We start from the raw sequence: 18,211 nt of genomic DNA, 5'->3' as shown, positions 1-18,211 counted from the left end.
TACCATTTTTATCCATGTTCTTCCATAGGCTGCAGGCCTCAGGAATCCCTACTTTTGAACATTTTGTGTATTCATGTGTGTATTTGATGTCTTCGGCTTTTATCAGGCAGATCTATCAGGACACTCTCTGTGGGATAGAAGTTGGAAGGGAAGAAATGCAGGAATATCATCTGCTGTGTAGGTGGGCTTAACACTTGCTGGCCAGCATGGTTAATTCATCCTGGTACCTGATCCCAGAACTTAAACTCCATTGCTTCAATGCCTCTCCACTTAAACACAGTGATGGAGATTAATCTGAAGGCAGTGATTAGCCTACAGCAGAAATATCGCTACGGCTGATGGAGCAGGATAGGAAAAAAACCCCTCTTCAACATCAGGCCAAGGTTGCCATTTTGATACAAAGCAAGCCTGCTTTAGACTGGTAATGTGAACAAATTCAATAAAGAGCTCACTGATGCACTAAACAGTGGTTCCCCACAGGACCATCTTTACAGACATTTTTCAGAGTAGAACCACAATTTAAGGGGAAAATAACGGCAGATGTAGAACAATGTCGTAGTTTTGAGAAGCGCACATATACGAATGGCAGGAAATTAAAGGTAAAGGTTATAGTTAAAACAACATTATTTGGAAAGTACCAAAAATAACCTACAGAGCGTCTAGAGATCTTCACAGTGTATCCTGTCAGGAATTGAACTTGGGTGGCCATCAAGGCATCTCTGCCCTCATCCTCTCACCTCCTGCTGGCTTTGCGCCCTTCCCACTGCTCGGCTCCAGAGTGCCATGAGGACAGGACACTGAGATGGATCTACTGAGCCCCCCACTGAGCTCACCCCTGGTGAGCTGGGTGGTTTGTAAACCTTAGGCAAGGCATCCCAGGTAGCCTGGGACTCCAGGCCCAGCTGAGAGCCAGCAAATGGAAAGGATGTGCCTGGCCTAATAGCAGTAATGAGTTGATGAATTGTGGGATAATTCGACACCACTCAATACTTTTGTGCTTCACGCTTCTTCACTCTCTCTTTTCTCCTGTTCACCTCTGCCATTCTGCAGAGACTCTCAGTGGACACGCAACTGAAAATGAGAAGTTTCAGCAGCATTGCTCTTCTCTAATGAAAGCAGTACAGGGGGGAAAAGATGAACCTGTGCATATGCACCTACCCTAGCCTTCATGATTTTTAAAACTTACATTGCCCCTGAAACACTGATCTGGCCCAGACAATGCCTTTAATCAAATCTCTAACACCACACTTTTACCTGCTGCTTTAATACTGAACAACACTGACTGGTGAGTTTGCCCTCTCAGTCACCATTACGGGGACAGGAAGGTAATCACAAGAACACCTCTCATGTGTTGCTGACAGTGTGGTTTTGTTTGGCTTCTCACATTACAAATGGCACCATTCCTAACAATGTCAGTGTAAAGGAGATAAAAAGTGACAAATTCTGGGTAGCATGACATCCTGGGCATTCAAATCTAAAAACTGTGCTGATAGCAAGTGTATTTATCTGTATCTGATGGGGTCTGGGCACAAGCATGGTATCATGCCTGTGTAGGAAACCCTTACTTATGCCACACACTTGTTTTAGTACATTTTAAACTGTGTTTCCAATGGAAATTAAACATGCTGAGGCAGTCTGTGTCTTCACACATCGGTGTTTGGACATCTGTTATCTGATCCATTGGACCATTCCCCCTCCCTCCACAATTTTGGAAAAGTCAATCAATTCCAGTCACATGTGACAAAGAGGTATATCCCTTACAAATGTTAAGCAAAGGTGGCTAGATAGAGGAGAGCTGGCTCTCCATTAGGACTCTCATTGGGAAAGTCTTTGATGTGACATCACTCCTTACTAGATACCAAAAAATTTGAATAAGAATCTATCGTAGAGACCCAGATCTAGAAAAAAACAGTCTACAGTGAATTGGCTGACCACATAAATCCCTGTTTTCAACTGTAGCAGCCACTCACCTTCTTTAGGGAGTAACTACATGTTAAGTTTTCCTCTTCCACTATTTCAGGCACCACAGTACACAACCAACCTCATCTGATTCTTACATGTTAAAAGAAAGGCAAAAAGGGGAAAAAAAAGGAATCAGTGGGGTTTTTTTTTCCTTGATAAGATAAACAGTAAAAAATGAGTTCTTTGTGCTCTTACTTTCCCAAAATGATCTCTGGTCTGAAGGAAGGCACAGATTTCTCAATCTGAAGGACAAAGGGGAAAAATGATGGTCAACATGTATACAGCATTACAGCTGCAGAACTGATGATACCAAGAAGTTACTCACAGAGCAATTTATTGCTTCAGATGAGGACTTCTTCACCAGAATGAGCTGCATTCATTTTTTAAGAGTTCCTGGGAAAGACGGGCTGTGCCCTGATGATACATGCCATTGCAGCTCCACCGTGGTGGGAGCCTCCAATGTACAAGTACCACAGTCAGTGATTACCAGAGCAGGAGACCATGCAAACGTCCACTCCCCTGCTCCTGTTTAACAGAGGCTGGCTGGTCAAATTCCCCAGTTGACCTTCACGAAGGGTGGCCATAAAAGGAGACTTCAGATGACTAGCAACAGCATCCAAATGACACCTCTCAGACTCCTGGTCCGTGTCATTCATGGTGAGGAAAGAGGTGGTGTACTCCAGACCGCTGGTTAAGTGAGCACTTGATGCTGGATTTACTGCAATGCTCTCCCAGAAATGGCCATAAGGATCCACAATTGCAACCCTTTTCAAAATGGCTCCGCCCATGCCTTCAAATCACTGTTTTGCTCTAACATTATTTCTTTTTTAGGTCTAATATCTTCTGAGATCCAGTCTCTGGGCTGGGCCACTTGTGACTGAAAACTCACCCCCCTCCCACACCTTTTTTCCACTACCTGAAACAAAGATCCCTTTGTTGTTAAAGAAGGCTCTATCCTCCAGGTTTACACACTCCTCAAAAAAGGAATTTTGCATCCCTTCTGGCTTGTTGAATGGACAAGCCATGCCAAACAGGCACTGCAGCTACTGCAGGGTAGTGTTGCCTGTCTGGACTAGATGCAGGGCTCAGGTCAGAGGGGGTGATTCTTCTGTGGAGAGAGTGGGGTGCTCGGCTGGGTAAGGAGGCTGTGGGATGGGTGTTCCTGTGGTGTCACACCATCTGCAAGTTGTGCCTCAAGCTTGCTCACACTCAGCACTGGCCTCATTCCACTCCTGCTCTGACCCAGGATGGATCCTCTGAAACTGGGGCATTGGTGGGGAGGTTGGTTTCATTCTGGTGTTGCTTAGGTCAATGACTTGAGTTATTTTTCACAAAGTGGTCCACAGTATTTCTACTGCAGATTGACCCCTATCCCCAGTTTCAAAGTGATCTGTGCACGTGTGCAGACCCTGAGAGTGATATCAGTGATCTGTTTGGGTGTCTGAAGGAGGAAGCTATGGGTCTCTTGGCAGTGTCCCAAGAGCACAGGTTCTTCTCTCTCTCTTTTGCTTCCCAGCAATAGTTAGAAACTGGTCCCAGTATATCTGATTACTACAAGCTAACACCTGATCCCTCCACCCTTGTTTCTGCACCTATTGCTTTACCAGCAGGAAGTAGGACGTGGTTTGGGGCTTTTTATTCTCGGCCTCGCTAGCCTTTTCGATACTTCGGGGCCTTGTCTCAGTCTGACAAGGCAAGCAAGCAGCAGCTTCCTGTGCAAAGGTGAGAGGGAGAAGACAGAAAGAGACTGTACACATACAAGAGGAACGGCTCTGTAGCAGAACTGCCGGGCTGGAGGCACCTCTCCTCTCATGCCAATGGTGCTGGCTGACAGATGGACATGTGCTGAGCTAGAATATCCCCCTCCACGCCTCTCCCTTTCCCTCCTCCACATTCCCCTCACTGTTTGACGTCCAGCACCTGCTTCTATTCAACCCTGCGACCTGGTCCCTGGGGCCTCCCTTCGTCTGGACCACCGTCTGCCTGGAGCTGGAAGGTAAAGGGGGCCATGCCACCTCTCTCCCATATGGGGGTGGCTGATCTGAAAAGCGTCTTGGAAGGAGTTTCAGTCTAACAAACTGAATCTTGACGTTGGGGAGGGCTGAGCATATATTTATCTCTCTGTCTCTCCACAATCCTCTCAAATCACACCCCACATCTCACAACCACGCCGCCCGCTTTATTTCTCTCTCTTTCTCTCCCCTTTGTCTGTTAATGCGCTGTCGTCATGTTTTTCTTCCTCTGAACCTAATCTTTTATCACAACGGGAATTGATATCATGCCTCGTGCCAGCCCTCTATAAACCCTCTTTTCCCGCTCCCCTGGCAGTCCCAGCAGGCTCCAGGGGCACTCTGTCTTCTTTTGGTCAGCTCTGCCTGGGTTCCAGGCTTGCTGAGAGGTGAGGATGGTTCCTTCTCCAGTGGGCAGAGGCAGACCTTGAGGTACGGGTGTCCAGGTGGATGGGGGAGAGGGGGAGGCTTGGCTGTCTAATATGGAGCATGGCTGTAGAGGCTTTGTAAGACAAGGAGTCTCTCTGGGTGCCATGGGTGGATGAGGTGTGCTGCAGAGTTCCCTAATTACAAAAGCCCAAATTTTCTGCTACACCTAAAAGCACGGCTCTTTTCAAGGCAGTGCAGGGTCTACTTGGTGAGGATGGTGCATGGTTTGTGTGTGACTATGTAATATTTTGTGATACGGTAAAAGCCTTGACTTTCCAGAACCCAGTAAACTCCTTCTTCTCCCTGATTTCCTCCCCTGTCCCAAACAAGTCATTCAAAATCTAACTCATAAGCCATGAGCTCTGCAGCTAACTTTTGTCAGTTGTGGCCAGAGAGCCCTCTTACTCAGCGAGCACCTAGTTATTTCAGCCCTAGGGCTTACCAAAAAAAGAAGCTCTTCAAAACGCAAGCTGTGTGCAACCAAGGCAGCACTCTCTACCTGAGTCAGCAACCAGCCTGGAAAAATACACACAAACTGCTGTGCACTGACACACACATTTCCAGAAGGCATTACTCCTGCAAACAGCCTACCTATCTGTGTTGTGCTATGAATGGTTTCAGTGCTGAGCAAAGCACCCAAGGCAGGAAAACAATGAGATGCTGAGGGAAAAGCACAGACTCCGGAGTGGAAAGAGTATGAGTTTCTGAGCCTGGAAGACTGGCACTGGCTTTGAGCCCAGACCTGGGACAGTGGATGCCTCCTGTGAGATTACATCTTCCTAATTTGCATTGCTGAGCTATGTTGGGGGGGGCGTCTTCTCTCTTTCAGTGTGTCACCAGTTCAGATGAAGCCCTCTTTGCTGCTTCTGTGTCACCTCTGGCTGTTCAACCTCATGCATCTCTTGCAGGCATCAGACTCAGCACAAGGTAAGAAGTGATTCCCTTCATCTGTGCCAGCTGGGTGAGAAGGGAGGGGGTTCAGCTGGAGGAGTGTGTGTGCCATGGTGTGTTGCTGTGCAATGCTCATGTTGTAACATACAGCCAGAAGAGGTTGCAATAGCTACAGGTCTCTTATGAGCACATCAACCTCCAAGGACATTGAGAAGTGAGTGGCTCTGCCTTTCTTACTTGGAGACAGTTATCCAGCAGAGGAGTCAGTCAGTTTGGGATGGGGCAGAATTGTCTGGGGTGATGGTTAATGCCAAACATCATTGCTAATTCAGCCATATTGCTGTCCATGTCTTCTCTGCTGGCAGGTGCCTCCAGTCTAACTTGCTGGTATGACTCGCGGGCAGCTCTCTTCTGCGACTGGAACCCAGGCAGGGACCTGGTTGAAGCACCATGCCAGCTGGAGATTTTATCAAAGTTAGCTTTTTGTGACAGGTGGGTGACTGGAGAGGCTGAGGACAGCCAATGCTTTGAATTAAAAGTGTCCTGGAAAGTTTACCACTTAACAGAAATGTAGGCTACACCTCCCCACACCAGGTGTAGTAGAGTCACAGAGCCAAGGGGGTTTAGTCTTGAACTCTGCCTCTAGTCCCATGTGGGCTGAGAAGCTGGATGCTGCTCAGTGTTTATCTTCTGATGGTCCCAAACTGTCTAGCACAGCCCATCTTCCAGCTCCATATCTCTGTCTGTGCTTCATTTTTAAAAAAATCCCTCTTCCTTGGTACCCACTCTCTGGACTGAAAGGAATTTTCAACAGAAAAGGAGGATGTGTAGAGATGGGGGCAGAAGAGGGTGGAATTAAAGTTCTGCAGGGGCCACGTGCCCATTGCCGGGATGAGCTGGGATGTTTCACCCTGAGTAACAATAAATGAAGGAAAATATTGTTCCAGTTATCTCCCCTGGCCTTTTAATTTCTCTCAGTTCATGATGTTTTACGCTCCCAAACGTCTCCCAGCAGAGGGGCAGGTGTGTGGCCAGTACTGCAGTGGTGGCTGGCTGAGTCTGTTTGGTCTCCAAGTATGATATCTCCAGCCAAGAGACTTAGCAGCCTGCCCCAGGGCTTCCCTGTGTGCCTGTCATAAAGAGAGGCTCAGTGTGATTCTGGCAGTGGGTGGGTTGCTTGTGACTGTCATAGAGACACCTCCAATGGGGTGAGATGGGTAAATATATTTTGGAGCGTGATGCATGGACCTAGAAAGCCAAAATATTTATGTTGCTCCATGGGTGTGAATCACAGAGACGGGCTGGAATCTGGGCTGGATTTGGAACTGTGCAACTGCTTGACCAGGGCTCTAGGACACCACCTCTCCTCACAATCATCAAGTTCCAGGCTTGACCTGACCTCGCAGCTGGAGCAGGCAGCTCAGTCTGACACCCCTCAGCTGCAACCCCGCGAATGCTCTCCCACCCTGTCACCCCCTGTGCCAGAGCTCAGCTTAGGCTGTCCAGCCACACTTGTCAGAGCAGGAGAGAGGTCATGGCGTAGCACTGCCAAGTGTGACACATGGTCTTGGCTGACTGGGATGTGACCTGGTTCAGAAGATACATCTCACTAAGTATCTGAGATCCTACAGGACTCTCAGTGGCTTGAAGAAGACCTGTAAACCCTAAAGGGGCTGAAACAGGCACCTGTCTTCCAGGGCCACGTTGGCACAGTTGTGGGCAGCAGGTGCGTCTGGTCTCTGTTATCACAGGAAGCAGAGAGGGTAGCCAGAGGGTTTTGTGAAGACTTGGAAACTGGAAACCTAGTGTTATCATTGGCTTGAAATATTTGGGATGCATTGACTCTCCATGTGCTGCACATAAAATTTGTCTTAGTGATGCAGTGGGGAGACAAAGTGGGATTACATTCTTGCTGTAACCTCTTCAGCAAATATGGTAGGATGCAAAATGCTTTGAAAGGTCTTCAGTGTTACGTAAAGTCTGACTAAACACAGAACAGCCTCCCCAGCTCACTGGAGTTCTCCTTAAAACCCAGGTCATTTCACTCACCTGAATTTAAGGAGCACTGTGAATTACCCAAGGCAGAACATGTGACAGGACTGAGGAGGTGCATCAAAACCTTCAGCAAAAACAGTAATGTGAGTAATTCATCTGGGATGTGCTGGCTAATGACAAGGTGGAAAAGATTTGTACGTGGATTTTGGTTGTATAAACATTGTGACACCCAGGAGCAGTATAAAAAGCCCAAACCTAATCCCTGACTCCATTTCTGGAGTTGGGCTTGATGTTGTGTATTGTTGATATGCATTGCCCCTGTGGGTTCCCCTGCAGGAGGGATTGGCTTCACTGTGAGCTGGGCCATGCTGTCCTGACACGTGCAGAATAGGTGCAGACAGGCAGATCACATGCAGTGTCCCATGTCTCATTTTCCTGGTTTTGGCCCTAATCCTTTCCTCTGAGGAGGGATGGACATCACCACCAGCTCTGAGGTCACCTTGTCACCTCATTTTCCTTGAAGAGGTCAGTACCATCTTCCAGATCATTAACTACTGTGAAGTCTGGTTAGATGTGTCAAATGCAAGATGCAACAGCAAAACGTCACTGGAGCTAATGGTGATGCAAAACCTCTAAGATTATTCTTTATTTAAATCAATCTTTTTTTAGACTCATTATGTACGTCCTTCAGTCATGTCCAGAGTTACTGTAGTCCTTGTGTTTCCAGAAAAAAAACAACCCACCCAAATATGAGCTAATTCTCCTTATTGATAAAGTCACAACCAATTCTAACAACAGTCAAGATTTCTTACATTTCCATATCATGTGAAAAGACAAATTGCAGGGTTCATAAACAGCTCCAAAAACTTTCTTTACAATCAATATAATTTCCCTATTGCTTATTTAATACCATATGATGTATGTGGCCTTTTAGTATTATTGCATTTCAAGAGTAATATTTAATACTAACATCATCTCAATCTTACCAATGAGCACAAAATGTTATAGTAAAATATTTTTTCTCAGTAAATGTCACTCACAGAGAGTAATTTTTTTCCTGCTTAGTCAGCACATACAGCAACCCTAGCAAACTAGCATATCACGATATTTTGTGCCCTTCTCACCAGTGAACAATAAAAATCCAGCCACATGAAGTATAAATCTTTGTTTCCTCACTCACCACTGAGGATTATGCCTTTCAGCCACAAATATTGTCCATATTTATCATCAAGTATTCCTAAACCTCTTATACATAGGCAATGCTTAGAATTATGAATGCTTATTGATGAGGCTTCAGTGTCACTAATGGGAAATTTTCCTTGCAGACTCAATGCTTCACCACTGCAGACCGTCTTACCATGTCTGTCCATTGCCAGATTGGAGAGAATAGGTCTATACCTGTGCGAATAGAAGATTTCAGTCCACTTGCAAATAGTGAGTACTCATCCACCCCTATGCAACACCCATAGCTGATTTTAGACTTGTCTCTTTTCCTCGTCCCTGCTACAACTAGCACAGATGAATCATGCTGACTCCTGCCACTTGCACCTCTAACATGCTGTGTCATGCCAGCCACTTGGTGTCTCGTCCTGTATCTGGGACACTGTTAAATGAGTGTGCTTCGCACTAGGAGTTCTGGCTTCAAATTGACAGCTCAGCTGACCTCTTGAAAAAGTCATGCTGCAAGAAGGATGTAAAGTCTTGCTGCCCTTCCCCTCCTTCTCCTACCAGATATGTGCTCCCACCCTCCTTTAAGCCACCTTTGGCATGAATCAGTCTTTGCTGGAAGGATTCAACTCAGTAATCCAACTGAAAAAAACATCTGCTTGGGTCATTTTTTTGCTGGATGTGTGAGTTCACTTGTCTCAAGGACATGTCCCATAGAGCTGCTGCAAGGTGAAGCATAAGAAGGCATGGCTGGAGTCAGGTCTTGGGAAGGATCAGCCTAGACAGTCTGGGTATCTTCATCCCCTGTGGCTGTAGCTCTCTGAAAGAGCAGCTGGGAAGCAGCTGTCTCCCCAACTATGCTCCATTCCTTTCCGTACAATTGCCTCATGGATCACCCCTACAAGATAGGATGCATAGCCATGTGGGATTGATTGCACTGACTGCAGCGGCCACTCTCACAGGCTCACAGGAGGAGTTGCCTTTAACATAATCCAGAGACAAACAGGCCTTTTGCCTTCAGTGACAGTGGGGGACAAGGACGAAGAGAGAGGGGGAATTAACTAACCATCTCATGTGGCCGTGGCTCTGGCTGGCTGGACTCTGTGAGCACAGCCAAGATGCCAACCCTGCTGCAATGGGGTTTGCGGTGGAGCTCTGTTAGGGACAGACAGTGTGGAGGTATCAGCCCTGCTCCTTCTCTCTTTCCAGTAAAGCTGAGGCCTCCAGGAAATCTTCAGCTGGTTAGCAAAACTGAAAACATCTACAACTTAACGTGGAGCCTGAATATTTCCTCTCACTATTTGGATGGGGAGCGGGAATATCAAGTGCGGTACCGAACCACAAGTCAGTCCTGGGAGGTGAGTACAGAGTCGGGTACTAGGACCTTTCACCATACAAATCCTGGTCTTCTTTACACCACCCAGGACTTGCTCCTGGGCCTCCTTTCAGGATGAAACCAGTTTTTGGTGAAGCTGGAGAGGGGATGATATCCTCCACCCTTTTATCTGTGCCACCTATTGCCAGTATTTGGTGATGACATGGAGGCAGATTGTAACCCTGTTTTACATAGTGCTCTCACAAAGAAATCCTGAAAGCTCCAGGACAGACCTGAAAGGGATGAGAAAAGCAAAGTGAAGAAGACTTTTCCTCCAGGGTGAACAAGCGATGCACTATGTGTAGGGATCTGAGACAGGTCTTCTCTGAGGTCCTTGGAAGAGATGGGTACACAAGGCTGTAAGCCACAGCAAGGTGTTGATGATGCTCTAATTTTGCCTGTCTCCCAGGAGGCCAAGAACTTCACCATTGTGCAGGACCAGATGTGGGTGGTGTTTGAGAGCCTCTCCCCTGACTTGAAATACGAGGCCGCTGTCCGTGCAAAACCAAGTGCCTCAAGTACCTGCAAAGGCGTGTGGAGCGACTGGAGTGAGACGATACTGTGGAGGACCCATGCTGACCGTAAGGATCAGGGCTAGGTGGTCTGGCTTGGAGGGGAAAGAGGGCACTCAGGGAAAACAGGTAGAAGGGTCAAAGCAGGCTGGGAAATGGGAGAAAAATGGGTTTGCAGGAGGACTGTGTTAATTGAAGAGCAATAGAAAGGTAATAAATGATCTGTCCCTCCTAATCTGTTAGGTCAGCCTGGCTTAACAGGGCATAAGGGCAAAGAACCCCTGACCCCAACAGAGCCCCTCTGACTTCCAGACGCCAGGCAAAATCCACAAGATGTAAATCAAAGACTGCTGACCCAGAGCAGAAAGGCCAGATGTCTGACCTGCAGAAGCAGTGGCCAGGACTGGCATTTTCCCAGGTGCTCCTGTGACCTAGGAACATAAATCCAGCTTTCTAAAATGGCACAGTTCATTTGAGCCGTTGATCAGTGAAATGCAGTGAAACAGAGCACTCATCTCTTGAACCAAGGGTGACCTGAACCTAGGAAGCAAAGTCTCATGGAGAATGAAAGAGACTTACATGCATGTAAGTCCCTTCCAAAAAGGTCTTCTGAGACTTGCATCAGTCGTTACCAGGAACCACAGCATGTAGGACACCTCCAGCCTTGAAAGACATGCCCTGAGCAAGTCTCTTCAGTGAGTCATTGGCTGTGGTCTCTGTCTTTTCTTTTCCAAAAAATAACCAGATAGAGGTTATTTCTTCTCATGTCACCCCCACCCTGCCTCTGCTCAGCGCCTCTCTGTTGTGCCTGCTTCTGGTATAAACAGAGAAGCTATGTTTAGAAAGGGCACTGTGCTGCTGTGGCGATCAAATTTTGACAGTGTGTGATGTCAATGAATAGGATACAGCCGCAACCAGTTGTCATAGCAACCAAGACCCAAAGATAACCAGGGTACCAGAGGCAGAGGAGACAAAGTGATCTTAGCAGCATCTCAAGGACAGGCAAAGAAAGAATGTCCTAAAAATGTCTCCTCTTTCTTTTATTTGGATCTACTCCCTCAAAACTACTCCAGAGAGAGCTCTGCAGCCCCAGACCAAGGGGTACCAGGGGTGGAGGGAAATAGGGGTAGCAGGCAGAGGAGACAGGCACCAGAATAGCAAGACCAAGCAAAAGTGCAGTGGGGAGATGTGTGTGAAAGAGGCAGATTAAGAAAAGGTTGAGATAATGCCAGGCAAGCCTGAGGAGTGCTGGCAGTGCTGGCAATGTGGGAATTCAGTCTCTTTCTCCTAGCCCTACAATCCAAGTACGAAAATCATGATGTGGCGGAAAGCTGTAACCTTCCTAGCTTCCTAAAGCTTTCCTACACCTCTCCAAAGAAAGAAGACAGCCTCTTGACCCCCTAACCTTCTCCACCCTTGGTCCTCCTGCCTTCTCAAAGACCCATGAACCCCATGACTCTGTCTCCCCCACTGACTCTTAATGCTGTTTCAAGTCTCCAATCCCACTTAAGTTGATTTTAGGACTCCCTCCTCCTTTACAATAAGACAGAGGTTGATGCACACTTCAAACAGTAGACTGTGCCACCTCATCTGTGGCAGCTCCCAGCTGTGATGCTGTTATGAGCAGGGACTTCAGGATGTTCAGCACAAATTATCTATTAAGCAATGCCAAGTAGACTCAGAAACCCATCTCAGCTCAAAGGCACCCTACACAACACAGCAGAACTCAATTATCTGACCTGTATATTATAATTTTATATCACTGATCAGCTTGAACTGTCATGGAAGGGCTGTAGCTCCTACCTCCAGAATCCCGGCTAAATTTTCACAGTAACTCCCTCATTCTCTCTCACCTTGCAGAAACATCCGGGACGGTCCTGCCAGCAGTTATAGTGAGCACTTGCATCTTTGTGATCATTGGGACTGCCTTCCTTATTAACTTACGGACCCTGAAATGGTAAATGAGAATCGAGTTTTCTTCTCCATTCCCCTCCTTTATCTTGTGTGTCTTCTCAAAACCAGGGTTATTTTTCACTTGGATATTTTTCACTCAGGATAGAAAATGACTTAAAAATATGGTTTATAGCCCAACCTTTTGAGGCTGACATTTGTCTGGGGAGATATATCACCACCCAAGATGATGTGGTTTCACCACCATCATTGTGTTATGCTGTGCTCCTGTGACCTGCTGCCTTGCCCTGGCTGAATTCAAACCAGCTGCCTCAGCACTTCTGTTGCCCATGGGTTAGAGTGGTGTTCTGTGGCAAGGATGCACCAAAATTGCCTCTTAAAAAGTAGGCCACTTGGTTGAGCACTCCCTTAGTAGACAGGACCAAGCAAACCTAGGTACCACTACCTTCTCACATAGTTAAACACTCTGGCAAGAGCCTGGGCAGGACATGGTGACATTTGGTCTGTCAAAACAAGGAGTACAATTCTTCCTCTCCCTGGTCTGTGCAGTCCTAAGTGTCTCCTCAGATGCTGGTAAACATCTACATGATGCTTTAAAGATCTCTTTGCCAGCACTTCTACCCAGTCACTGCTTTTTATTCAGGACTGAAAGTGTCTCACAAGGTTACTTCATGCAATAATATGGAGAGTGACCTGTCAGCATGGTGAGGTTAGAAGTAGCCTCAGGTTTTCTCATCTCAGGACAGGAGCAGAGAAGTGGGCTGCTGGTGTCCGTGGCAGGGAGAAATGTTCTCAGGGTGAGGTGGCAGAGGCTGTGATAGCTTCTTTGCAACGAACGGACATGCATACTGAAGGAAGCTGGATAGTGAAGTCACTGTGCTTTACTCTGAGTCATAAGAAAAGAGTGAGGACGTGTTAGCTATATGGCATAGAGAGATAAAAAGGGCACCTTCCTCCGTGGAGTATAATTAGCCTGGGGGAATAGGATGGAGAATAATGCTGAGGTAAGATCCAAGGAAGGATTAGACATGCATGAATAAAAATAGCATCTGCAGTGATGTAAGGTAGTTTATATTCAAGAATTTGCAAATTCTGATGCTTCAGAGAGCACACTGATTGCCTCCAGTGATCAGGAGGGTTTTCCCTCAAAGCATCCCACACCAAAGCTTCAGCAAAGAGCTGACAGCATCAGCCATCCTCTCTGAGGGACTGAGGAGCAGATTAGGTGACTCAGGATGACAACACACTGGACCCAGTAAAGCAGAGGCCACTGGGCTGGCACAGGCATGCTCAGATGGCTTGCACAGCCAGTGTGTCCTAGCTATACCACGCAGTGTCCTGCTAACAGGACAGACAGGCTGTTGTGGCACAGCTTTGCCAGCGATGGTCCCGTTCAAGCCATATGGTCCTCTAAGTCATTGTGGTGGCAGCAAAGCAAAGAGGGGGCAACTCACAACAGCTAGCTGGGAAACAAGGGAGACCTGCTCAGTTTGTCATCAGAACAGGAGGCTCAGGGGGCAGGTGCAGAAGTTAAGGTGACCAGCCAAGGCAGGGAAGAAATCAGTGAACTGCTGGTTGTGCTTCCCTGGGAAAACGCTGTGGGGAGTGTATTGTCCAATGCCACATTTAACTGTCTCGTTTCTATACCTCTCATCCCTCAGCTACTGCGATTCAGGCCATTCAAGAGCAAGGAGAGCTCTCAGGCTTGTTCTTATTTTACCTCTCCCCCACACCAGGGTAGTACCCATGAGCTGCGATGCTCGCTTCTACCCCCACCACAGTGCCAGATTGGTCAGGATCAGGCCCTGCTTCATTCTTCCTTTTCATTCTCTTTTCTCAAGGTTTAAGAAAATCCTGAAGATTCATATCCCAGACCCCAAGAAGTTCTTTCCTCCACTTGTGTCTGTTCATGGAGGTGACATTCAGGTATGGGACTGAGTGTGGAGACACATGGCTATGAGGGAGAAATGAGGGAAAGGAGGGTCCAGCTGCACGTGCCCAGAGCGGACGGCTGGCTGTCAGACCTACAGGGGCACACATGACACGTGCCTGTAGCACCAGCTGCTGGGTTCTCCGCTCCAGTTTTATTTTCTGACCTTCTAAAACCTGACACTCGGCTGAGGCATTACTAATTACAGAACCGAGAAACGGCAAACCACGCAAACCTCAGCACCCTGCTCCCCTAACGGGGAGCCTGAGAGAAAACAAGGGACCTGCGGGAGGGAACGTGGCCTCTCAGATCCCCTTCCACCTCACTTCTGTCCCTCCCTGCCTGCCCTAGGCTGCCCAGCTCTTCCCCAGATCTGCTGCTTGTGATCCCCTCCTCCCAGCTGTGAGCTTTTTCTCTGTTCCTAATGTGAAATGCCATCACACTGGATGGCACTTAGCTGTTTCCTGAATTCTTCTTTCCCTTCTTTCTCCACCCCTGTTTTCTGCCTTCCCCTAATCTGTCCATGAGTATTGGCAGCTGCAAAGGAGACAATTACCATTCTGTGCAGTATTAAAGGGAGTGTCAGATGCAAGATGTGGGAGGTGATCCCAAGGGGCATCTCACTTTAAAAAGGGTGGAAACAAACTGCCAAGGGTCCAGAGGACAACAAAGCTTTGGAAAAGCCGAAGTGATAAAATCTTTAGAAAGCCTAAACCACAGAGAAAGAGTGACAAGTAGGGGGGCGGGGGCATGCAGCAGGCACTGAAGACACTTTCTCAGTGCAGAAAGAACTTGAAAAATTTGCTTTACTGGACATAAAGGCAACAAAATTGTATGTTATCAAAACCAGATTATATTTAAAGATAATGATGCACTGCAGGATGTCACTCATGGTGAGTATGAAAATCTAGGCACAAGGGGAAGAGCACTTTAGACAACAAATCTGCACAGGCCCATGTAGATGTATCATAAGCTGGTTCAGCACCTAGAAATGGATTGCATCAGATGCATCTCAGTATTGCTTTTCATGTCTCCACATTCACTTCATCTTACAGTCTTGTATTTTTTTTCTTCCTTTCACTTTAATCCTCCATGTTCCGTTCCCCCATCCAGAAATCTCAAAACATGGGCTTGTAAGATCTGCTTTTGATTTCAAAGTGATAGAAAGATACACTCTCTCTGAAAGTCCTGCAGATGAGACATCATGAATGTGAATTTCCCTCCCCACCACCTCTGGCAACTCATGCTTGGACAGAGAAAAGGTCACTTTATTGCTGTGGGTGCTCAGGAAAAAAAAACCTTTGGTTCCCCACTGAGTGTTATACTTTGGGCGTAACAGTCTCTCTCCTGTGTTTCTTCCCCATCAGAAATGGCTCGCCTCCCCATTCTCCACATCCTCCTACTGTGTGAATAGCACCATCCCAGAGATCTCCATGCTTGAGGTGATGCAGAAGAGTGACCATGAATCCCAGTTTCTCCTTTCCAAGGGAACCCAGACTCCTGATCCTCCCTTAGAAACCAGTGGGCACTCTGTATCCAGCTGCTTTACCAACCAAGGCTACTTCTTCTTCCACCTTCCCAACTCCTTTGAGATCGAGCCCTGTCAGGTCTACTTCACTTATGAGCCTTTCACCCAAGAGGGCAGTAGCGGTGAGGATGGGGAGTCTTACCATGCTCTCCCCTCCCCAGACCTCTGCACACTGGCAGAGGACATGCCTGTGTTGTCCCACAACTTCCTTCCCTGTATCAAGGCAACCCAGGGCTTCCAAAACAGCTCTTTTGTGGAAGAGACAGAAGGTGAAGCCCAGCGGGCCCTGGCTATTTCTGGGGCTCTCCGGTCAAGTGAAGGCACCTCACCAATACCAGTTCTGAAACAGGATGAGGTGGTGATGGACAAAGCAGCTTTACAACCTGCTGAGGCCCTGTGCCAGCTGGACACTGACTTTCCAGACCTACCAGACCTGCATGACAGCGATACTATCTATCTAACGGAGGAGAGTGGAAAGGCAGGCCCCCTGACTGACCCCTGTACACCGGCAGCACATGCCACCTCTTCTTTCTCTCAGCCTCCACCTCTAAGGCAAAGCCAGGATGAGGATCTGTGCAGAACAGCCTTCTCCAGCCAGGTCCCAAACGATGGTGCCTACCTTTCTCTGAGAGAGCTCCAAAGCCAGTACAGTCATTGCTCTGTCTAGGATCTGCCCAGAGGAAACCCACAGGTAGGAAAGACCTCTGCAGGGAAGGCTAGATGGACAGTTTTTCTATTCAGGATATGAACGTGACTTCAGAATCAAACCCACTGGGTCTATTCTTAATGAGGCTGGAGAACACAGTTACTCTAGAGGGCTGCAAAACCAGAAAAGGGATAGGATGGACAAGGTGTAAATTCATGGATGGCTACATGGGTAGCACTAGTTCCCAAGGTAAAGTGTTAGTAAAACACACCTCTGGAAATGAGAGCAGGTTTTGCATGGAGAACTGGGCTAGCGGGCAGTAAAGCAACACATGGAGAATGATAAAGGCACATTAAAGTTGTTCAGTGGCTACACAGCTAATGGAGACAGAGAAGTCTGATTCTTAGGGATACAGGCCAAGAAGGACTCACCTTCATAAATGAACCTGTTTCTCTGCTATTTCTGCATCCGATGGTATAGAAACCCCTTCCCACCCTGTTCAAGTGCCATCCCCAACCTCACTGGCTTGGCTTTTTCCTTCCCAGCTCCCATTAGGAGGCTGTGCCAGCACTTCTGTGCTCTGCATCTTGGTGTAAAATAGCATTCTGCTTTGAGGCTGAGCAGGCACATGGTCCATTGGCCTTGTGCCAGCCTAAAAACCTCTAATGGGAGGGAGAAATGCCTGAAGATGTGGATATGAGATTTTGTACGAGGGACAGTAGCACTGACAGTCAGTTCTGGGACCAATGATTAAATGGATGAAGACATCTCCTCCTTACTGATCAAGGGTCTAGTGTTTTCTGTGATGTCTCCCCTTCAGGTTTTAATCAGAGATTACATTCTGAGCTACTCAGTCCAGCTTTAGACTCAAGTCTCTAAGGTCAGCTCAGAGCCACAACTGTGTTAGCTGTCTAAGCAGCACAGTGTAAAAAGAAATCCCCATTACTGGGTTAAAAATACTGGGGAAATCCCCTCGTCCCCATTCTTTCCCCCAGGTCTGATGATGGCAGTAAAAAGAACGCACACAATTTCCCATTCTTGCTGCAATATTTTTCATGAAATCGAAAGCCAGTCTTGCCCTGCTGGCAAAATACAGTTGTTTGACTATGATAAGCTGATTGCAGAATAGTTCATCCCACATCCTCTATTAGTGGAAAACATCGCAACAGTGCTGCCCATTCCTTCCATTGCTGAAGGGAAACCATTGCCTAATTAGCGGCACAGATGTGGTGAATGAGCCCAGAAAACTAACCCGCGAATCAGCACCTTTGCTGAAACAAAAACCTCAATCCACTCACAAAGAATGGAGATAGCAGACTTTTTTTTTTTTCTTTTTCCTCTGCATTTCCTGATCTGGGTTGAGAAAAAGCAGCACACCACAGAAGAAAAGTGGCAAGGCAAAGGAAGACAAGCTGTTCTGGTTACATCCATCCCTGCATTCAACATCTGTACTGTCTGTCCACTTTTTTGCCATATTTCTGGACTATTCAGCAGTGGGAAAATACCAGCCCTATGCTAACATTTTTTCTTCTAAGAGTTTTTATATCAAAAAGACCAAGGATATCAAACTTGTTGGTACTTCTGTCACCCCTCTGAGTATCACCCAGAACTAATTCTTCCCTACCTCTGCCTGCACAAGCATTGAGCTTCCCCTTTGTCCTGGTCCCACACTGTTACCCACATTATGCAGCCCAAATGTCATTGTGAGTCCCAGCTACAGGGTCACCCACGGGTTTGGATTTCACCTCAAAAGAGCTGCTGAAAGGAGATGAGCCTGCCTGCAGCTGAGAAGACTGGGGAGCTATACCTCTTCTCTCATCAGCTTCTTCACCACCTGCATCAAGATGTGGAGCGCT

General features: G+C 47.3%; 1 protein-coding gene across 1 annotated transcript; it reads left to right on the top strand.

The window, feature by feature from the left end:
- Window positions 1-5,245: 5,245 nt before the first annotated feature.
- On the top strand, window positions 5,246-16,376 carry IL2RB (interleukin 2 receptor, beta). Its single transcript, XM_010079250.1, has 9 exons — window positions 5,246-5,327; window positions 5,657-5,783; window positions 7,327-7,429; window positions 8,612-8,720; window positions 9,663-9,811; window positions 10,238-10,409; window positions 12,201-12,297; window positions 14,093-14,177; window positions 15,549-16,376. The coding sequence occupies exons 1-9, from the start codon at window positions 5,246-5,248 to the stop codon at window positions 16,374-16,376; spliced, it is 1,752 nt and encodes a 583-aa protein (XP_010077552.1).
- The last annotated feature ends 1,835 nt before the right edge of the window (window positions 16,377-18,211 follow it).

Source organism: Pterocles gutturalis, unplaced genomic scaffold (genome assembly GCF_000699245.1).
Source record: "Pterocles gutturalis isolate BGI_N339 unplaced genomic scaffold, ASM69924v1 scaffold46363, whole genome shotgun sequence".
Classification (NCBI taxonomy): domain Eukaryota; kingdom Metazoa; phylum Chordata; class Aves; order Pterocliformes; family Pteroclidae; genus Pterocles; species Pterocles gutturalis.
The sequence above is the reverse complement of the archived record's forward strand: the minus strand, read 5'-3'. Positions and strand labels throughout refer to the sequence as shown.